General features: G+C 38.8%; 1 protein-coding gene across 5 annotated transcripts in view; it reads right to left on the bottom strand.

Moving 5' to 3' along the window:
- The window catches only part of erc1b (ELKS/RAB6-interacting/CAST family member 1b), a 196,917-nt gene extending 173,183 nt beyond the window's left edge, over positions 1 to 23,734 (bottom strand). For all 5 annotated transcript variants that reach the window (XM_084407452.1, XM_084407453.1, XM_084407454.1 and 2 more), the window contains exons 1-2: positions 23,520 to 23,734; positions 10,549 to 11,445 (exon numbers count right to left, since the gene is read on the bottom strand). In XM_084407452.1, coding sequence (XP_084263578.1) covers positions 10,549 to 11,241 — 693 coding nt within the window. In that variant the 5' untranslated portion in view covers positions 11,242 to 11,445; positions 23,520 to 23,734. The remainder of the gene's footprint in view (positions 1 to 10,548; positions 11,446 to 23,519) is intronic.
- Positions 23,735 to 24,451: the final 717 nt, after the last annotated feature.

Here is a 24,451-nt window from a genome sequence, read left to right as displayed (position 1 = left end):
ATTAACATTAAAGGGATAGCTCTGTTTACTGTTTGGATAGCCACATTCTTCAAAATATTAATATTTGAAAATATAAGAAGGAAATTAATACAGGTTTGGAACAACATTAGAGTGCGTAAATAATGAGAGAATTTTTATTTTTGGGTGAACTATCCCTTTAAGGACAAGCGGCAGCGTGTTTACTATTACTATACTGTCTCTTTAAGAGCTGCCCGCGACGCGTCTAATATACACGCATTTGACAAGCAGATTTTCTCTCAATTTTCTCAAGTTTGCTTTCACTTTAGACATATCCGACTAGTTTATGTAAACCTTGTGTGTATAACAGTATTAGCACAATAAGACTCGAAATATAGTCCAGTATCCAGGCGCTGGTAGACAGAGTGCATGTGAGCTTCACATGTACGCGCTGAGAAACGCACACGTTAAAACAGCTCATAAGCACGCGAATAACAGAGAAACTGACGATGGTCTTGCATAATTTGCAGACGACATGGTCTGACTACGGTCAGACTTGAAGTCAGGCGAGCTGACTTTTCCTGTTTTATCAACAATCGCTGTATCATTACACGCCGGTTCTGTTACTGAAGAATCCAACACGAGACAACAATATTGCGCAACCATACTGACTGGCTGTTGCGTGTCACACCCTACGTTGCAAGGTTACCAGAGTTGAGTGCCTTTGTTCATGCAACCAAATTTGCTTTCGCAACCTCTGGTTTCTTCCGACGAAGAAAAAAAAAAATTGTCGAACGTTTTATCGAACGCATTTTTTATTGATATCGTGTCTATCGCGATACATATCGTTATCGTTTTATCGCCCAGCCCTAGTGAAGACTTTCAATGTCCCAGACAACCTCTGTATTCACATTTAGCTACAAACTGCCTTTTTCAAGACACGAAAAATGACACCTGTGGTTTTATTGATCTATTTTATGTTGTAGGAATACAGCATGAAAATATCTAGAGATTGTTAACCACAGACCTTGTTTCATGCATTTAACCAATAACCCATTGACTTTGGGACAAGCACCGTGTCTGGATGATGCTAACCAACAGCTAGCTATAGATATTCAGGCATTGCTTGAATGTGGTCAGGCTCAATCTGGTGTATAACAATCGAAATAATTTCAAATGGATAAAAAGTCCTGTTCTATATTGTTTTTCCTCACAGTTTAGCTCAATATAAGAGGTTGCTGACAGCAATTCAGGTTGACTTTAACACAAATGCACAAAGGACAATAGTTAAACGATTGGTGTTTTTCCACCGCTTGGCCTGCTTTCACTGCAAAGCGTGCTGTGCTCTTTCCTACCCGGTGAGGCGATTCTTCACCATGGATCGACATCATGAATAAATCATAGCGAGCGCATTAATTAATTGATTTCCATTCTCTGTGTGCGCCCAGACTAATGAGGAAACCCAACGGCAAACCAACAGCACACAGAGGCAGCGGTATCAGGTGACGGAGCTGAACCTGAGGTTCACAGATCGTCTTCGGCACGTCTCAGACATCTAACTATAGTATCTCAAAGCTTAATGAAAAGAATCTGTGTCACTCACTTTCCTTAATCTCTTTTAAAAACTGTGAACAAATAGAACACTGGATGGTTTGGGGAGAAAAGCAGTCCAATTATGTCTACATAATACATCAAACTCTTATTTTAAAAGAGCAAACAGGAAAGGAAAATCCGATTTTCCGTGATATGACCCCTTTAAGTCTAGACCTCTCTAATTATCTCAGTTCTTCTTGTCTGTCTGTGTCCCAGCCTCCAACTGGGCCGCTGCTGTGTCCTGATCGACTCGCCTCGAAACCTTCCAGTAGCACAATCAGAACATCAGGTCACCGTCGCAACACAGGCCCGTCATTCAGTCCCACTGTACCAGTAAGAGCTCGTCTCCAGCCTCGAGTCTGAGAATATCAGCCATCTGTAATATTCACACATGCATTGTACGAGGATCTAGCTCATTCGATTCCTCACTCATTTAAAGGTTTGGTCATCAGATGACGAACTTGCATCAGTTTCATCGCTGCATGTCATCGTTCCTGAAAGCCGGTGTTGAACACTCTATAAAACCTTCATTAAAAGACATTTCACAAACGAATACTACAATATGCAACATTAAAATGACTCCTGGTGATCCAAGGACAGTCTCTATGCCACACTTTTTCAAAAGCGGTATTCAAAATTGATTTCAATGGAGTTGTGTTAAAGGAAAAATGCCACAGTTTGATTCAAAGGGCTCATTGAGAAGCAGGCCGGCTCTTGTGGAGGGTCTGCTGTTGCAAGGCAACCATGGCAACCGAGACTTGCTGTGTCATGAAGCCCTCGAAGGGAGGCAAAGCCAGACGACTGAATGCGATTAGGTAATTAACCAGATGTGAATAAGGGAGGGCATAATTGGATGACAATAATCATTTCAAAACAGACATTTTCAATTAGAGTAAATCAGAAGAGAGACTGCACATTAAAAATTACATTTTGCTTGGTTTATGTGTGAATCAAAATTGCAAGCCAGAAACTTCATAAAAAGATGGAGGACCAGATGAGAACACACACACACACACACACACACACACACACACATACATGCATACATACATACATATACATACATACACTCACCTAAAGGATTATTAGGAACACCATACTAATACTGTGTTTGACCCCCTTTCGCCTTCAGAACTGCCTTAATTCTATGTGGCATTGATTCAACAAGGTGCTGAAAGTATTCTTTAGAAATGTTGGCCCATATTGATAGGATAGCATCTTGCAGTTGATGGAGATTTGTGGGATGCACATCCAGGGCACGAAGCTCCCGTTCCACCACATCCCAAAGATGCTCTATTGGGTTGAGATCTGGTGACTGTGGGGGCCATTTTAGTACAGTGAACTCATTGTCATGTTCAAGAAACCAATTTGAAATGATTAGAGCTTTGTGACATGGTGCATTATCCTGCTGGAAGTAGCCATCAGAGGATGGGTACATGGTGGTCATAAAGGGATTGACATGGTCAGAAACAATGCTCAGGTAGGCCGTGGCATTTAAACGATGCCCAATTGGCACTAAGGGGCCTAAAGTGTGCCAAGAAAACATCCCCCACACCATTACACCACCACCACCAGCCTGCACAGTGGTAACAAGGCATGATGGATCCATGTTCTCATTCTGTTTACGCCAAATTCTGATTCTACCATCTGAATGTCTCAACAGAAATCGAGACTCATCAGACCAGGCAACATTTTTCCAGTGTTCAACTGTCCAATTTTGGTGAGCTCGTGCAAATTGTAGCCTCTTTTTCCTATTTGTAGTGGAGATGAGTGGTACCCGGTGGGGTCTTCTGCTGTTGTAGCCAATCCACCTCAAGGTTGTGCGTGTTGTGGCTTCACAAATGCTTTGCTGCATACCTCGGTTGTAACGAGTGGTTATTTCAGTCAAAGTTGCTCTTCTATCAGCTTGAATCAGTCGGCCCATTCTCCTCTGACCTCTAGCATCAACAAGGCATTTTCGCCCACAGGACTGCCGCATACTGGATGTTTTTCCCTTTTCACACCATTCTTTGTAAACCCTAGAAATGGTTGTGCGTGAAAATCCCAGTAACTGAGCAGATTGTGAAATACTCAGACCGGCCCGTCTGGCACCAACAACCATGCCATGCTCAAAATTGCTTAAATCACCTTTCTTTCCCATTCTGACATTCAGTTTGGAGTTCAGGAGATTGTCTTGACCAGGACCACACCCCTAAATGCATTGAAGCAACTGCCATGTGATTGGTTGATTAGATAATTGCATTAATGAGAAATTGAACAGGTGTTCCTAATAATCCTTTAGGTGAGTGTATATATATAAACATTATTTTGATAATCTTGTTGAAATAAGCTCAGAATAAAAATAAAAATCAGTACAAATTACAAATACAAATAATAGAAATTAGAAGGAATTTTGTGCATTAAAATAGGCTGATTTAAGGTGTACAATGTATAATATATAAATATATAATAATCTTATTTTATAAAATTGTATATAATATCATTTTTAAAGATATATCAAATAAATGTTATCAAATATTTATATAATTTTGATATTTTTTAAAATAAAATAAACTAATTAAATTTGGTATGACAAATGCCACAAAACGAGAATGAGATTGAGAATTAGATTAAATTAAATTAAATTATTTTCATGAAAATAAATTAAATAATGGAAAAAAGAACTCTTGATGTCCTGAAAATAGTTCTCATTTTCTTTATTATTTTTTTCTTTTGATTTTAAAAATGAATATAACCCTTCACCTGATGAGGAACTGACAGGGATGTGTCCAGTCCACATAGATAAACCTACAGCAGGTATAAACACATTGAAGGGGGGTGGAACTCCTGCTGACTGACAGGATCACAAGGGCTTAATCTTAATGAAGATGTCAGAGGGGCCATCTGCACAGTCAGTGGGGTTTTGGGAAGTAGTGGACAAAGAAATCCTGCCCTCTCCCTCTCCCTCTCCCTTAGTAGCCACATACAGCATCCAAAAAAAAAAAAAATGCTTTAAAAAAAATCCTAAAAACAAGGCTTAAAAGTTCAACCCATGCCATGTCTGCCTTTTTCCATGCATGGTCCCTTTAAAAGCTACATGAAACTTTTCAATACCACCTCTTCTCTCTCGCTCTCCCATCTGTTCCCAATGCCTCTCGTGCTCCAACTTTCTCACTGTTTCCCTCACATGTGAACTATGCCGAGTGAGGTAGAGCAGGACAGTAGTGTAGTAGAGGATGTCTGTGTAACCATATGCAAGGATTCTGTTCATTCCACACCTATCCTGCATGACCACAGTCCATATAAGGGCCGCCGCGTCTGCCAAAGAGCAAGCGCCGCACAGACCCGTGGTGAGAACGGATAAAAATATGATTGTTTGGCCCTGCATTCTTTCTTCCACACTTTTACTACATCGCTCTTGAGATGGCACAGATAACATGACTCAAACATGGTTAGACTTTCCTTAATCAGCACAGAATGCTTGAGAAATAAAATAAGAATAAGCAAGCAAACAAGGCAAGCCCAAAAAATATATTTTGTTCCTTGTTCTCTCGGTGGTTTTATAGACTTGAGAATGGTTTATTTTTAAACTTGAGCTCTTCAAGAGAGACAAAAGTGCTGTGGGTTGTTGTTAGGGCGTTGCGTTTGCTAAGGTGTTGGGAGTCATTTTTAGTGTGTTATGTGGTTGCTAGGGTGTTCTCGATGGGTGGTTGCTTACTGGCCTAAAGCAAAAAAGCACAGCTATGATATTCTGGCCTTTTTTTTATTGTTCACAGGCAACAATTGTACGCATGATCACTTAACTTATAGCACAAAACAAGCCGTACAATGAGAGGTATCATTCATGTCTGTAGTACAGAATGAATTATGCACTGATTTAAATACTTCGGGTTAGTGGTTTGTTCAAATCTCCAAGAAGCAGAAGTAATACTAGCAATATAAGCATTTCTAAATATAAATTATAGTAAAATATAAACTTTATTATTTAGTTGCAGCCAATATAAATGACTAAATTCCAAAAATATATATATTTTTATCAAATGTTATATATTATTTCATAATCATTATTTATAATCAGGCTGGGGTACACTGCGTTTAACTGCGTTTAACTTCTACCTGGATTCGACATTTTATTCTGTAATGTTAAGCAGTTTTGATTAGGGCTGTAATCTCCCAGTCGATTAGTCGATTATTTGGTCGATACGTTCTGACTCGACCAAAATTTCTGATTGGTCGATTTTTTGCCGCGTTCATTTCATCAGTTTTGCCGCGTTCATTTCATCAGGTGGAAAGCACTAATTGCTAATGGGGGTGTTTTCAGAGCACCGCTGTTTCACAGGTAACAGTCTGTCTTCAGAACACCCCCCTTGTTTTCACTTCTTTTGGATTAGCCCAACCCACTGGAGAAGAGCGACAGATTGAAGAAAGAATATTACTTAATTGTGAGAGCGTTTAATTCATAGTCAGTCAGTCCTCTTCTACCATGTCAACAAAGACATCGGCAGTGTGGCAGCATTTTTTTAAAAGTTAATAGTCTATTCGTGTCTCAGCCGCGAAGCTGAGCTCCACAGAGCGGCTGCACAGAGCGGCTGAAATGATAGTGTCTGTCAGTTATTATAATACATATGACAAAAACAATTGTCTAAATTATGTTGCATATTCCTCAAAAGTGATTGTGATGATATCACTATTGACAACATAGTACTATTTTTAGAAATCATAGGCTATGATATTGCGCAGGTGCATGTGATGTGCAGAGCCGACAGACTCGTGTATCAGACTCATTTCAGTGCAAAATAATAAGGTCAAAAACGATTTAATATCTACTGCAAATAGCCTATTCGTTTTTTATGTTTATTTATAATTCATTTAGGCGGACAACAAGGCTACCAAGAACTGCGCACAGTGCGCAGCTAATTAATTTAACGTTTTTTTTCCTAACGTAATTTTTAGTCGAAAATTTCAGGACTTCAGTCGACCAAGATTTTCTTTGGTTGATTACAGCCCTAGTTTTGATTTATATGCTGTTTAATGTCTGATGAACACGTTAGCTTACATGTGCTTAAGCAATGCTTCTATTGCTTGTTTCTGCAGCTTCTTCGCTTGTTTTTGGATCCAGTGTTGTGCCGAATTTCGACCCCCTGCCAAATTATTACCCCCCTCGTTGAAGTCAGCACCTGATTGCCTAATCCTAACCCCTCCCCCATAACTAATCCTAAACCTACTAATGCTAGGGGGGTAATAATTTGGCGGTGGTCGAAATTTGGCACGACGCCTGTGGCTCTGTAGTCTTTCAAAAGATGTGTAATAGCGCCCTCTACCACATGACATTGAAAACGCAGATTGCCGGGATTGTCAATGGCAGGGAAGAAGTTAAGGCTATGAATCACACGTGTTGTGGCTAACAAAATGTTCAAGATTAGAAGACCAAATATCAAAGTTTAAGAATGTGCCGCTTAAAACCCCATATTGATCGAGAGGGACAAGACTATGGTGTTTACAGCCCTGCTCCTACAGTGTACACACAGCATATTGTATTACACAGTCATTCTGCTCTGAGTAACGGGCTGATTATATATTACATAATGAGTAAATACAGGCACCACACCATAATCAGGACAAGCAGGACAAGCAGGACAACAGGAAGTACTGTACAAGAAAATCATGTGAGATATTTTCATGGTTCGTAGTCATTCAGCGCAGCATGTGATGTTTATTTCCATCTGAGAGAGCGTGGAGCTTGATGACCTGAGGTTTGGCCGGCTCCTGGCTCCTGGCTCCACCCTTGGCCATCTGCTACCCTTCTAGGTTACATTTACTGACATGACACAGCAAACAAACCCCTACACTATCTGTTCTCCTCTGAGTATGTGACTCAAACATTTCGGATTAGGAACAAACAGTCTGACCGGAACAGTGATTATTGGTGAGGGCGGAACTTGGCTGTGAAAAGTCACACTGTTTGATAAGGAGATTGAGGGATTGGGGCGCGAATCTTTGGACCTTTTACAGCACTACTACAGTAAGCGCATCAGGAGCCGCGTCTGCCATCTGTTCCCGCTTCCTCAGAGGGCAGACACACATGCTTACAGAAAACACACTTTGATGGACACCCGATTGGCTCAGTCGCTCTGTCTGAAAGGCTCGCATGAACGTGCTTGCTAATATTGGGAATGTCACAGCAGATGTTCACGAGAAAGACTGGAAGAAAAATACTAAGGATCATTTAAAATAGACTTGAAAACAACATGTCCACATTTATGCATTATGACAAAAATAAGAGTGAGAAAGGTATTTATAACAGAAAAAGAATTACTGTCACAGTATACTGTTGGAAATAGGAATGCACAATATATCGGTAACAATATAGTGCATATTTACGTGCACATGCTCATATCGCCAATTTTTACATTTAGATTACCTTCATCTAACGAAAGTTAATCTTTAAAAACACTAGTAATAACACAGTTAAATGTAATCTTTAGCAGATCTCATACTGTATAACAATGTTGGGTTGCCTAAAATTCATTCAAATTCATTAAATTAAAATTATTTTAGACATAAAAAAAAAAACGATAAATTTTTAGACAAATTATTCAAACAAAAGAAAAAATATTTTTAACTATCAGCAATTCCTCAGTTATCCCATATAATATAAGATATTTATCATTTTTGCTTTTATATTATCATCAGAGCATCCCTAAAGGAAAGCAAAAGAGTGTGCGCACGAATCCAGCGAACTAGCATGTGGGCTGAATGAATGAAGAGAGAGATATGAGCAGAGGAGGTGAATGAATGAGAATTGGCTGACTAAATGTGTTTGCTGTGTAACACATCTCACAATTGAACAGGTCTCAAAGAAACATTCAACTCTCAATCCACTTTATCCTGCTGCTTCATCCCTTCTTTGAATGCCTCTCTCTCCAGAGAATTTGATGAGTTTATTTAACTGATCAAGGTTCTTTTGAATAATGAATATTGATCTAGTTTATCTTGATAAACCCCCTCATGACTTCATCAGTCAAATCAACCAGTTCCCTGTACTAAGCAGACCATGTGGGGTGTCATATGTTTTAAGCCCTGCCTTGCACTGGATTACTCAAAAAACGTCACCCGAGCCTTCAAAAAGGAGACCTGAATGAAAGGCATCAAAGGCAATGATGATGAGCCCCTCATTAGCCTCATGGTTCAGCCCAGGCAAAAGCGAAGCAGGATCAGAGCCATGTGGCGAAAGAGTGTTGAAGGTCCCTGGCATCCAACTGAGTTCAAAGTTAACTCTAGAAATACACACTGCACTGCACAGACGGTCTTTCCTTAAAGGGATAGTTCACCGAAAAATGAAAATTCTGTCAGTAATTACTCACTCGCATGGTGTCCCAACCCCGTAAGACTTTTGTTCATCTTAGAAACACAAATTAAGATATTTTTGATGAAATCTGAAAGCTGGCTCACTCCTTCATAGGCTTCGATGTCGATATCGATATCTGCCATCCCAGAAAAGTTAGTAAAGACATCGTTAAAATAGTCCAAGTGACTACAGTGGCTCAACCTCAAGTTTATCAAGCAACGAGAATACTTTTTGTGTGCAAAAAAAAACTAAAAAAATGACTTTATTCAACTATTCATTTTCTTCTGTGTGGGCCTCTGAGTGAGTTCACGTAGTGTAACAGTGTAAATATCGATTACATAGAAGCCTATGAAGGAGTGAGCCAGCTTTAGATTTCATCAAAAATATCTAAATTTGTGTTCCTAAGATGAACGAAAGTCTTACGGGGTTGGAACAACATGAGGGTGAGTAATTACTGATAGAAGTTTCATTTTTGGGTGAACTATCCCTTTAAGGTTCCAGTTCTCGATGGTGAAGACTCACATACTGTGGACTATACATAAAACATCTTCTGTTGAAAAGAGGTGGTGGTATAATGATAACAGTTAATATATATGCCACATGCAAGCTGAAGTCTGCTACATGCTGTAGACTGCAGGCCCTAAAAATACATGGGAAATAGCTAAATTACAGCTTACACCAGAGCTAAAATCCAGCATGGAGGAAGGAGAATAAAACGGGAAATGTCAGGATGGGCATGTGTTAAACTGCAGTCTACAGAAGAGAAATGAGCTTTGCAAGGGAAAGAGATGTATCAGACTGTTGTTCATTTTAATGTAAAAACACAAAAGATCCACTTATCTAGTGTGTTTTTTTTTTTTTGTATCGTAACACCTTCCAGCGTGAACTAAACAAACTGCTCTGATTATCAGCTTCATCTGAGATGCTCAGAGGCTCTCACCAAGCCTTTTATAAGAAAAACACTAAAAGACAAATAGAGCTATTTCTAAAGACATGCCTTGTACAATGTTCTTCAGTAATCAGATCCAATCTGCAAGTAATAGGGTTTTTTCTCAGTGCCAGTTGCACTGTTTTGTATCAGTGTTTCATCAGATGAAGCCCTTTGGCTACTGCAAACTGCTCTAAAAAGACCTGCATATTCCAGCTTACAGAAGAGAAAAGAGACCATATTCAGACACATAACTGACCAACATCTAGAGATTCTGCATTTCTAACATACATTTTCATATCGGTGCATCTCTGTGCATAAACATGTCGACAGATGTGATCAATTTAATTTGTTCATGCTCATTTCCACCTATTTTTACATTTATATTACGTTTGTCATCATCTAAGTTCAATTAATTCATTTAAAGGTTTGATTAATTTAATCTTTATATAAATTTAAATTGTAGTGTTTTATTTGTAAAGTATTTACTGGCCAAAACATGAAAATAATTATGACTTGTCATCCAGAATTCTTATATTAATCCATCCCTATCAATATTGTTTTTGAAATAAGGGTTGAGCATAAAAGACATCAAAACTGAAGCTACATGATTTCCAGCCAGATACCCTGATTTACTCTGAAATGTCATATTACAGTAGTTAAATGCATTGTGAATATGTTGTCTTAAATTGAGTTCTCCACGTAATCCTGGAGAAAGTACACAACAGCTCATCTCTCTCACCTGGTTCTCATCCTGGACGACTCTGTACTGCTCTTTCCACACGCCGATCTTCGAGGCCTCGTCCTTGCGCAGTGCGCGCTCCTTTTTCAGCTCGGGGCTCCAGAAGGTCTTAATAGAGTTCATGGAGGAGCTGAGTTTGCTCTCCTTCACATCCACCTCCTTCCGCAGGAGCTCGTTCTCCCTGAGCACCTCCTTCAGCTGGGACTGCAGGTCCATGATGGTATTGTCCCGCGCCTGGCGTAGAGAATGAGGCACAGTGGACGCCAGGTTGGAAGGCATATGGTGGTCTCCGAAAGCAATGGCATCGGTGGACGCAGAGCCGGGCGAACCGGTGGCGATATTCGGGCTGGATCCCATGATAGTCGTGCGGATGGAGTAAGGCACCCGGCCCCCTGAGCGGCCCAGCGTCATGGTGCTCTTCGGCAGGTCCGGGCCGGATGCCACCACTTCATTGTCGCTCATGTACATGGGGCCAGATGTGGCGTAGGCAGCGTTGAGGGACTGGATGTTCTCCATGGAAAGGGTTTTACCCCCTGGACCTCCTATACCGGCTCCGCTGCCCCCTGTGCTGTTGGTGCGGCTGTGGCCCAGACGGGGCGAGCGCGGGAGACGGGGCGAACGACCGGGACTCTGATTGCTCCCGCCACTGTGGTTGCCCTCCACTTTACCCACGGATCGGGCACTACCGTACATGGTGGCTCTGACCAGAGAAGGGCAAGCGTGACGAGAAAAGAGGGCCGATGTGGACTGAGAAGTTGATCTTTGTTAATCTTGAAGAGTCAATGATCTATATTTTGGGTTATTTTAACTGTACAACAGACGATTCATTTTCACCATATGATCCTGGGTGTTGAAGGGTGTCTGGTTTTATCCATTTAATCTGGTCATGTTATATTCCTGCAACAGAGAGAGACGAAGAGTTAAAACAAATCACACATTTTCATTGAGATGGCAGCACTGATGGAGAGTTTTCCCTGGCGCCTGCTTCCTTGCACTCTTCTCAGAGAGGAAATAAAAGGCTAATGAACAGGTCTGGCACAATGTACGCTTTAACCTCCTTCACTGGGCTCTATGTAGGTCATCCGCATGCCACACTGTATTTACTTTAGCTCTGTGGCTTCAGTCCAATACCTATTCTGCAATCTCAGCCCTACCTCTGTCTCTCATTCTACATCTCTCTACATCTTCTCACCACAGTTCTTTCCTGTGCCTTTTTCATCATCTTGCTTTAATATCTGACAGGTTTCATGCATTTTAGTTGAGCTACTTATATCATGTAAGCTCATTTTATGATATGAAAATATATTTTAGACTAGGAGGATTAATGCATTTCAGGCTGTTACATAAGTGCAGGCATTTAAAACATGTTGTCTGAGCTTCAGGGAATGTGACAGGGTTAGGCATGCTCAGTGCTTTAATGATTTGGCTTCCGTTCGACAGCGGCAGAGGAAGGAGCTCTGTGGTCTCGCTGCCCCCTGTGCATCTTATCTACGAGACTATCACAGCCTCCACAAACTGTTCCTCCACGAGACTGAACTGTTTTGATTCTTTGTTTTGTTCCTAGCCTTCGTATCATGTTCTGCATATCGTGTTTGTGTATGTGTTTGACAAGTTTCAGTCTGAAGAGAGTCTGTGGTCGACATACTTCACGTTCGGTTTATTTTCATGTAGATTTACTCCATTGAAACGCATTGTGGCTCCAACTTTAGATTCTTTCCAACTGAGAGAGTGCGGCTATGCTGGCTTGCGCATGATCACAACCCAATTGAGCATTTTCCTGGCCTTTGGGATAGACCAAAACATGGCACCAATGTCCACTGCCAGCATCCTCTCAATAAATTACACTGCATTTGTGGCAAATATCAAGGGTTTATGATTTCGAACTTAAAAACCAGATGAATTGAACAGTCTGTAGCACTTCCCTTTGCTTTAGAATGAGTTAAATGTGTACATTTTGTGATAAAATAGCATTTATAGAAGAGATCACGTGTTTAGAAGGGCCACTCGTGTGTCATGTGACCCAGTATTGCTACAAAACAAAGATGTGTTTTATAAGAGACAATGAAGTATTTCATCAGGGATAAACACACAAGACAAAAGGCAGCTGCCGCTTGTGGCTGGACTCAAGTAAACAGTCCCTTCTCTCTGAGCATTTACAAAGCTGTGTACATGTGCGATAAGAGATTTGGTTTCAAAACCCCGTCAATGGCTTTGTATTGATTAAAGGTAAGGTAGGTAATTTCGGATAGGCTAGCAATAGCAAGCTAGCTTTGAAAACATAAGATCCCACCCTCCTGCTGTTTGTTTGACTGACATCTGTCTACAACTCTGTACAGCCGTACAGAACACGCTGATGACATGGAAATACATACGTTGACAGGCGGGTGGAGCATCATATTATTGCATTCGTGATGAATGCAATGATTGGACAAAACATTTTTTAGTCCTGAGACTTACACAGAAGATATATGTCATTTTTTTTTTTATTTAGACCACTTCTATTATTGATTGCTATCAGGATGTGAAAAGAGTTTCAAACAGTATAACAAAAAGTGTTTATGAAAAACACTGCCTACCCTACTGTTAATACAGCCGTAGTGGAGGCATATTTTTTTTTCCTTTTATAATGAATCACATGGTTCAACTTCAACCACAGGTGTTACACATACTGTATAGCTAGGTGTTATACTGAAGAAATGTGTCCCGTAATGAGGTGCCACGGTCTCTGTGAAACCTCATGAGTCAGACATCTGCAAGCTGTCTTTTTTTTCTGGTTACACAATCAAAAATCACTTATTTTCTTCACTTTCTCTAACTGTATGCCAGCTTGATAGATCATTTCATTTAAAAAAAAAAAAAATTCTCATGAAAGCTTCAGTGTTTCTCTTTTTTTGGAGCTGTTTAGGTGCATTTCTTAAATTAGGGTAATATGTAGTGTGAAAACTAGTTAATAGCTAGTCACTAGTTGACTAATTCTCAAAGAAGTCAAACAAATAATTACATTATATCTGTATGATTATGTGTTTAAGGGGATTATTTTAAAGTCAACAGGTAAAACATAACACACACTGTTGTCTGTTAGCATGCCAAACTAAAAGATATATAACTAGTAGAAAGCAATCTACAAATACACGTAGTCGACCTCACTAATTAGTTAGTTGACTAGTCGCTAACACATACACTACCGTTTCCAAAGTTTGAAAACAACTGTAATGCTTAATATTTTGTGGAAACTGTGATCATTTCTTTCAGGATTGAAAGATGAATACAAAGTTCAAAAGAACAGCATTTATTGGACAGAAATCTTTTGTGACATAAATGACTTTACTGTCACTTTTGATCAATTTAATGCATCCTTGCTAAATAAAAGTATCAATTTCTTTCACGCAAAAAAAACTTTTGAACAATAGTGTACATTCATCTTAGCATTTAATTAGCCTCAGAAAGCAGTTATTTTTAACTATAATATTCCACAATATTACTGCTTTTATTGTATTTTTTTATTAAATAAATGCAGCATGGTGAGCACAGCTTGGTGAGACTTTTTTCAAAAACATTTCAACCCCCAGAGTGTATATTTATTCATTTCTAATGATATTATATTAAAGAAAAGTTTAATCTCACACATTTATTCACATACATACACAGATTTTTTTCCCCAGCAACTTCTTACAGACACGGCTGTACAGTATTTGTTAAAGTGCCAATAGACAGGGCATTTTATAAGGCTCAAATTGTGCAATGACAATACAGACACAAAAATCAAAACCTCTGATCAAGCACAAAGACAACAACAAGCTTCTACACACAAAAACAATCAATAACTGCAGATTTGCAATGTTATCTACCTTATTTACAGCTCAAATCAGCAGAGCAAAGCATGGCAAGGGAAAAATATTCACTGCAAGGAGACAGAACAGGGCACAGCGCTTCTGCTAAACATGATCACCTCCAAGGAGATCAGGACAACTCGACTCTAGAGAGAGCCATTCAGAAATAATAGGAATGTATCGCATGTGTTAGAGGCGGGGCAGAGTTGAGACTGGAGTTGGCAGTCACTTAGGGACCAACACATTACCAAATGTGTGCGAAGCAAATTCTATATTAGTTCTCAATTTAAGCTTGTAAAAATTAAAGCAATAATATAAAATTAACTAAGTAAAACCTACTCAACTTTCTGATGATTCTGGTGTTCCCATCATGCACTAGGGCATGAATAATTTATAAGGGTTTTTTTTTATTCACAGTTTTCCAGCTGTATTTAGCATTGCTTTTGTTGTTAGGTTTAGTAACTTGCTTTTTTGTGACATCTGGAGTTCATTTTCTACTCAAAATGACACATTCATACTCAAAAATGATCCAACAAATGTTATCGTTATTGTGTACCAAGTATATAGATCTCTGTGTTCGGGTGGTACATTACTTCTATTATGTAGATATGTTGTCTACACAATATCTATTGCATTATTTATTTACTTAGTTGTTCTAAGTAAAGCATACACTTGAAAAGTGTGGTTTAATTCAGTATTTTATTGTTTGAGTAAATTGTACCTGAAACAGAGCATTGCAAAGTAAACTTCAAATGAGTAGAAAAATACTCATTACTGCAAAAGTAAAAAATGTAAAATGACTAAAGCCCTATTCGGACGGGATTAACTTTACAAGGGTAGATGGAGTAATGTAATTTTACCACAGGACGTCAGTAATATTAATGGCCAATTTGCCCGGGATAAGATATCTCAGTAAAACTAGCAGAAGTGTGAGGGGTAACTCGATTTGCGCATCGCCGTCACCCTCCTGTTGTCATGTGCGTATTACGACGCTTCCTGATATCACGTGCGGTGCGCAAACACATATAACCTATATTTATATATATAAAACAGTTATGTCCGGTCGAACAATGTATTAATTAACTTCAGATTGTGTTGTTAATAGGCACTTACCTAACGCTAAAAGATGTTTCGTGCCTCTAACAAGTGCATTCGATCTTCTTTCTGATCTGAATGGTGTGTGGAAAACACTTGAGTTTCGCCACAGACTCGTCCCAGCGTCTAGAACGCAACTGAATGCTTTTTCAAGCGTCCCCATACTTGGAAAAAACGCGTAAAAATACTTTTAAACAGGAAATGACTAAATATTCACGTACATATTTACAGCGGGTCTATTCGCACGGGATTAGTATTACCTGAGGTAATTTTTCCAGACCTTTTTACTGAAGGTAAAAGTCGCCATAATCTTTACTGACATTATCCGTAATGACTAAAATCTCTGGTAATTATTACTTTACCCCACCTCTCCATGTTAAACTAGTCCCGTCCGAATAGGGCTTAAGTTTATTATGGGGTGAACTGTTCCTTTAAGAACTACAACAGTCCTTGCCACTGAAGCAGCTGCCATCTGGCTCGCCCCGGGCAGGTGGATTACACCTGGACAGTGGACAGGACACAATACGAAAACGTACCCTCCCTCCACTTCTTTATCTCCCAATCCTTCCTTCCAGCCATATCTCCTTCCATTACAGCAATCTGCTCTGTTCTTCAACAGGGATGTAACGCTGCCTCATGGAAGAGTACGTTTCCATTACATTTGACCTAAATCCTCACAAACAAAAAAAAAGAATAGGCCAAAACTAAGGATTACAACGTAATCGCTCTCAGAACTGGAAAACATAGAACTCTTCAACTTATTTTTAATAATATCTCTAGAAGAGGTCGAGTGGCACTTACAAGCAAAAAGTAAATAAAACCATTCTCCAAATGCTAAAAATGAATGTTAAAGCCACATACAGTACAGTCAAGTGAGAGGGAAAAGAGAGAGAAACCTGAGGTGAACGGAGGACAGTAAAAACAACAGAAAAACTGACTTAAAAATGCCATTACGGTATTCTTATTCATAAATAAGCTCAAATTTAAGCTGAAATGGCTTAAAAGTGTGATTTCTGCTATCAGATTAAACATTGTTGCCAAACAAACTCAAAATGAATGCAAGTAGTAAATGCAGTAAAAAACTATTAAAACTATTTTCACTAAAACTTAACACAGAAGATTTATATGTAACAAATTTTCATTAAAATGCACCTGTATATATTTATAAAGGATAATAAACCAGATCATTTATCACAAAATGTCTCTTTAAACTAAATTAATAATAACCAGTTAAAATGCACATTAAACAGTAATTGTGATTCATGTTCATTCATTTTATATTGTCTACAAAATCATAACAGATTTATAGTGAATATTCAATGCATGACCCAGCCTCGCTTCCTCACATGACCTTGCTTCCATACAGAGGATAAACGTCACACAAAAGGAATGTTTTATTTTGCTGATGACAAAGCTAAACTGAGTCCAATCTTTTAAAGTAATGGTTTGAGTGCTGAGTCAGAATACATGACCAAACCTTCAAAACCCACACCCTAAAATGCTGTCAGTGACTGACTTTTCAAACTGCAAAGCTGACTACAATAATCAATACGGTATCAATTTAAACTAGCCACTTGGTTTACAGTGTTCATTTATTTTTTTGTCCAAGATCTCCTTCTCGTTCTGCCTGCCTTTTGGCTCAGTTACGGCATCAATGAGACAGTGTGTGCCTGCCTCTGCCTCTATATTTATAGGAAGGAACAGAGGTCAGCTTTGAGCTCGCTTAAAAAGCTCTGCCTGACGCCTGACGGCCTGTCACTTCACATCACTGAACATCTAGACAGGCAGCGCGGATTCATCAGCATTCAAACAACCAACCAGAACGCATTTCATTCAATCCACATCTATCTCTATATGCACATAAACTGCTCTTCTGCCATAAAATTCAGGCAACTGTGGGGACACTGCAATGAATCAGATATCTGTCAGATATCCAACCTGAGGATATAAATCTCATTCTAATGTGGAAAAGGATGAGACAGGTGACAGATAACTCAATAAGAAGCCACAGAAAAACATGTTTCATCTCTCTAAAACTTGGTTATCCTTTTCAACGTCTCTGAATGTCAACTCCGATGCTGATATCTAGAGACCCAATGGTGGTTGACTGTCAATATAATTCAAATACACACTAAAAAAGAAATTTGGTGTAGAAATAGGGCTGGGCGATATATATCGCATGATACTGTTATGCGCATCTCGTCAGTAAAGCCGGTTCCTTGATTAGTAGTAAATCGCCATCACCTGCTTTCAGATGGAGCGGCATTTACTACACAGAGCCGTAGTTCACTGACAAGCTGAGCCATATCGCATTAATTATCGCAGGCGATACTAATCAAGGAACCGGCTTTACTGACGAGATGTGCATAACAATGTCATGCGATATATCGCCCAGCCCTATGTAGAAACAATTTTCACTCAGAAATTGCTTGTAAATTCCACAAACAATTACAAAGAAACTGCAAGTAACATTTAATTAAATGTGACATTTTGAAGTAGAAAAACTGTATTTAAAAATATTATTTAAATTATAAAATAAATCATTTTAAATAAAAAAAATTTATTTAAAAATAGTATTTTCTTGTAAAACATACAATAAAAGCAAATGCAAATAAGAAAGCCAAATTTGGCTCCGATTATTTTCCAGACATCAATGTTCTCACATTTACTAATTGTATTGGGAACCAATTGGCTGCTTTATTTAAAATTGTTTATTATCTGTTCTGTATCTTCTGTAAATCAGCCAAAAAAGGATTTTAAACCTTTCTTTGGAGAATCACCAAGGGTAGAAGGTGCACCAACCTCCTCAGAAACTGGATCTGAACAGAATCTCTGCAAGGCCAAAAGAGCTGTGGGCTGTTTTCACACTGATTCCACCTTCCTCCACCTGCCTTGCCTCTTTCACGTTGGATTATTTGGCTCAGAATCATGCTTTGTTTGTGTCAATGTGAATACAACTGCAAAACTTGTCGTTTTTTTTTTAAGTCTACCCCTTTTTAATGTGCCCCTATTATGCTTTTTAGGTTATTATCTTTCATGTGGTGTGTAATATAGCCGTTTATGAATGTAAAAGGTCTGCAAAGTAAAGATTAAAAGGTCTGCAAAGATTCACACAGTAATTGTTTCCCGAAAAGAAAGAGCCAATTCTGAACTGCCTGAAACGAGTCATCAGTAATTCCATGTTTTACTTCCTGCATGAATCTACATAGGTTTGTAACAAATTTGCATAATGCCAGCCTGTGGTCTTCATTGGCTGATGGCGAACAACATCTACTTAGACCCGCCCTCAAACGCTGTAGTTATAACTGAGGCCTGGAAGAGTTTGTTTCCTGTCGCCAACATGTCAAGAAGACGCTGGTTTTGTGTGTGTGTGTGTGTGTGTGTGTGTGTGTGTGTGTGTGTGTGTGTGTGTGTGTGTGTGTGTGTGTGTGCGCGTGCGTGCGTGTGTGTGTGTGTGTGCGTTTTTTCAAATAATGAGGACTCGCGCTGAAATTGATACAGTAAAACAAACACTATCATTACTGCTCATATCACTCTATACGAAAGTGCTGAGGAAACTCCGGAGCTGAAATTCAGATTTGGTAATGGGCATTTCATTTCCGACACGTGCTGTAAGCGGTCGACCAATCACAACAGACAGAGCCATCTGACCAATCAGAGCAGAGCAGGCTCTCGGAAAGTAGGAGTTTAGAGACTGAATCCTTTTTTCGAACAGTTTCAGACACTGTGAGAAAAGAGGTGATGCTGCAATGGACATTATCAGAAATGATCAGATTTACCTTGGATGCATGTAAACCTATTGTGGTAGACCTCTGAAACAAAATTATGAATCTTTAAAATAGCATAAAAGCGCACTTTAACAGAGCAATAATTGAATTGCATGTCTTAGCTAGAACCACTAAAAAGCTTGCGGTATTAGCCTAAACATTAGCGTTGCACATGCCTGCAGCTTTAGAGCTGTAAGCCAAAGATGTTGTTCCAAACTCTTCAGCAAACACAGCTTTAACTGGCTGTATCTTCCTCTGGGATCAACGAATCAATTCTCATCTCCAGTTCTGACCTGCTAGCATGAAACGAGAGAGCCGGTGTTGAATGTGTCTTTTCTTCTGGCCTGACAGGTCCACGGTCTGTCCATCTGTTTGCATGAGTTAATTAGGTTAAAGATGGGCTTCCCGCTCTAGACATGCTAAACCACACGAGGGGCTCTCTCTATCTGGACAGATCCAGTCTGGCCTGCTCAGCACAGTCACTGAGTTGCTATTGCATTTGCAGGTAAGTGCAATTGTGAAAGACGTCATGTACGACTATAGGGTCAGCAGAGGACACACAACTGAGCTGATGTCACTCATGAAAATGGTGCCGCTGCTTTAATTAGCATGCTGTGCTAATATAAGAATTCACATTGACATTTATATCAGCCAGAATTTTAATGTCTGCCCATCCCTATAAGTCAATAATGATTTTGTTATGGCCAATAATTGATAAATGACATATATTAATATTCTATGGTATTTTGACTAAATAAATTCGAAATAAAATACAAAACTCAAATCAATCACTTTAAATGGTATACATGAAAAATGGATATTCATTTTGAGATTTGATTACATTTCAAAGCCTTATTGAATTATTAGTGTTTTAAAATATTAACTATAAGTGAGTGTTAGAAAATGGCAAAAACCTTCTAAATATAAAAAGGAAATGAGATTTCACAAGTAAATATATAATATCGACTGATACATTAAAAAAAGCGTCAAATTAATTAAATTAGCATCTAAAATTTTGCAGATCGTATATATGCACAAACAGATACATAACACAAAGTAAAAGGAAACCAATAAAAAGTATCATATGACCCCTTTAGCACACCAGATTGCATAACACGTCCACATCCAAAAGTAAAAATTAGGGGTGTAACGATACCCTAATTTCACGATTCGATACATATCACGATACTGAACTCACGATACGATATTATTGCGATACTCCAAGACATATAATAAAAGGTAAAAAAAAAAAAAAAAAGTACTGTTGATTAAATGCTAAATTTGATATAACATTGTGGGTGTATATATTCATGATTCTGAACCTGAAAATACAGAATTATTTTAGACGAATATGCTTGCACTCTGTCACTGGCTAGATATATTTAAAATAATGTAGGCCACTTTTTACTGGTAACATAAGACTTATAACATAAGCATTATCAGATTCAGGATCCACTAATATTCCCCCATTATTATACATTATATTCAAAATAATATATTGTAGTTTAATGTAGTACTGACTCTTATAACTAAAACTAAAAAAAATTCTCACAGGGTAATTTTTATTTTGGGTGAACTATCCACGATACATATTGTTGCATTTTTGTATTGCGATATATTGTGCCACGATATATTGTTACACCCCTAGTAAAAATACATTTTTCATCAGTCTCAAATCACTAGTAGAACAACACCTTCCCCTTGAGAAGCGAAATCATGCTGGTACACGCTGACACAAGACAAACTTCCCTGCATGTCTCAGTAGCCTATCCAAGAAGCAGTCGCCCTCCCTGTATTTCTCATGTGTTACACCCTCCACAGATCAAATCAAAATAAGGACCAGGTTAGTTCTTACAGAAGGAGAGACAGGGCAATCATATACACCCTAATCTCAGCAGTTCATCTTGATAATTATGTCTCAATTTATTAAAACAAACATCTTTGCTTTTGGCACCTATCAGTTTTCTCTACTAAAGATGGTTTTAGACCGTGCTTAGATCTTCTCAGTATATATTAATCACTGAACAGACAGCAGATATGATCCAAACCAGGTGTCCATCACAGTTTCTGGGATAGTTCCAGGTCTGAGGAGTTACAGTTCAAACCCTGTAGACCAGAAGTACTTTCACTGCATGATAAAGACACACACCTCTTCCTGCATTAATCGGTGATACACCGATACAATATATATTGATCTGATTTTTGGCCATTTTGAGATTAGCTATGGATGGATGGATGGATGGATGGATGGATGGATGGATGGATGGATGGATGGATGGATGGATGGATGGATGGATGGATGGATGGATGGATGGATGGATGGATGGATGGATGGATGGATGGATGGATGGATGGATGGATGGATGGATGGATGGATGGATGGATGGATGGATGGATGGATGGATGGATGGATGGATGGATGGATGGATGGATGGACAGACACAGACAGACTGACATATACACAGACAGACAGACAGATAGACAGACATGGCAATACACACAGTTGTTCTGTTTTTGTTTTGTTTCTTGTTCTAAACTTATTCTTCTATCCTTCCGAGCAAACGTCCTGTAATTGACACGACACACGACTCAGTGCTGCTCTCTGACGTCTGGTAGAGTAGAAAAAAGCAATTGTACTGCACATCCATCTGCGCTCATCTGAAATTGAGTACATTTTGAAAGCTATGTGGACACAACTGTGCACGAGCCAGAACATGGAAAATGAAGTATACAAGGGCCTTAAGACCTTGATTTCTATTTCCTGCCACAAGCTGCCCATTCAAACCCTGACAAACACAGATACACAGGATTGATCCGGTAAATTGAACATATGGGCCTAATGTTGCAACTGGGGAACAAACTGCTGAGATACACACAACAGAGAAAGCAAGCAAGCACTTGCTCAGTGTGCTTATCAAATCACTGTTGGTCTATCTACTGACAATTTTCACAGCAGAATGTGTGTGATATGTCATGTGATTATTAGGGAACATTTAGACAGACACAGGCTTCCATTGAATCAACTACGAAAGGACTCAAAACACTGATCTGAAAAACACCTGTTGAATCACTATATCTGACTGATTTATAATACTTTAATGACACTAAAATCCAAATAATAACAAAAACAAATCTCAGGTTTTGTACAGATTTAGTCAAAAAAGGGTCCAAGTAATAAAATAAAATAAAGTTTTAAAAAGTTTAATCACCATTTTTTAATAGTTCACTTACATAGTCATGTGGTTTGACAATTATATACATTTAATTTAATTATATTAAAAATGTAAAGAATGAATACAAAAATGAAGTACAAACATGTACAAATATTATCCTCTCAATTAACATGAAGTAATAAAAACTGAATTTATTCATATGAATTCTGAATATTATGGAGGAATAAGAATTCTTTCATTATATATATTTTTTTTTATGTAATTTTATTAAACATTATATATACACAGACACAGAGAGACAGAGGAGCCAATCACATTAACGAGAATCAGTAAGAAATGACACTCGATTCATTCAACTACCTGCAGGGTCCTACATAACAACATCATCTGTTTTTAAACAAAACTGTTGTGTTTGAGGGTTTGTTTTGCTCAATAATAAACACAACTGCTCCGTTTGGAGTTTTGGTAAATATGTTCCCCAGTGAGGAGATACTTTGTGACTATTCCAATCTCTCGTCTGAGGTATTTTGTAACCGATACATATTTTCCCGCTGACGTCACACAGAGTGAGGAGACTTATTACGAATATTTTAACCGCCTCGCGAACGCTTTAAATTTGTTCTTCAGGGGGAAAAAAGCAAATAAATCAGAAATTAAAGTGTGAAATGCACATGGGCTTCTTCTTGAAGAAGCTTCACACCGCCGAGGCTGAAGCTTTGGACGGATTCTCAGCGGTTTTTACCACACAACAGTGTCCAGATTGTCTGTTTATGTCGATTCATAAACCAGAGAATGGAAAGAGACTCCTGTGCTCCTTCTCCTACATGGAATATATGTGTATTTTTTTCTTCTTTTCCCTCCCCCTGTTCTTCCTCCATTGCTTGCTGGCGCAACAGCGTTTTATTTTATCAGTCCCTCGAGCGCATATTGAGAAATATCAGGTTTATTTACCTTCCCTATAGTTTGTCTGGGCACATACGAACGTATATAGACCGTCAGTGTGCAATATACCGATATATCTCCACGTAATCCCACACTATCAATGGGCTGTGTCCGAGCAGTTCAGACTCTTCAGCTGAGGAAATTCACTTTGAAAAGCTCCTTACCTTATTTCACAAGAGGTTAGTCCGGTTTGGTGAGATGGCTGTGCCTGTATGTAGTGTTGTAGACGGACCGTTATCACTTTGAGAGCTGATAACCGCGGGGAAAGCCCTGTTTTAGAGTACTTCTGTCGTTTTCTTCCTCTCTTTGCCAGATCTACTAGCCAGGGCGCTTGAAGTGACGTAACGAACCGGGATGCGCGCTCCCGACACTGGCCTCCATGACCGTGCACGAGCGCTTCCACATAGAGGATGATGTGCTGGTTGTATTCAATCAGTGGGCTTCGAATGTAGCAGCAACAAGTGAATTCACATGGTCAGTGTCACAAGTTTTGTTTATTTGATTAGTGACATATAGTGCAGACACAAAAATATTTATTATTCATTATAAATCACATAGGTGTATACTAGGGGTGTAACAATATAGCGTGTCACAATATATCACAATACAAATTGTGAAATACAAAATAAAAATTACTGTGTGAGAAAAAATTCTAGTTTTCATTGTTTTAGTGCCAGTACTACATTAAACTACTATATACAATGTTGAATATAATGTATAATAATGCAATGGGGGAATCTTTGTGGGTCCTGATAATGCCAGATGTCTACATTATTTTAAATATATCTAGTCAGTGAAAGAGTCAAAGCATATTCGTCTAAAATTCTGTATTTTCAGCTTCAGAATCATGAATATTGTTATTCTGGTGTCTCTATTGTCCAGCACCAAGTCCAAGCCTATTCATTTACACACACAGTGTAACACCAAATTTAGCATTTTAATCAACAGTGCATTTTTCGTTAACCTTTTATCATATGTCTGGGAGTATCGCAATAATATTGTATCGTGAGTTCAGTATCGTGATATGTATCGAATCGTGACATGAGGCAATCGTTACACCCCTAGTGTATACCCACACGATGAAGTCTTCTGTGTG

The sequence above is a fragment of the Rutilus rutilus genome, assembly GCF_951802725.1.
Source record: "Rutilus rutilus genome assembly, chromosome: 4".
Lineage (NCBI taxonomy): Eukaryota > Metazoa > Chordata > Actinopteri > Cypriniformes > Leuciscidae > Rutilus > Rutilus rutilus.
Note: the sequence above shows the minus strand (reverse complement) of the source record. Positions and strands in the feature narration are given on the sequence as shown.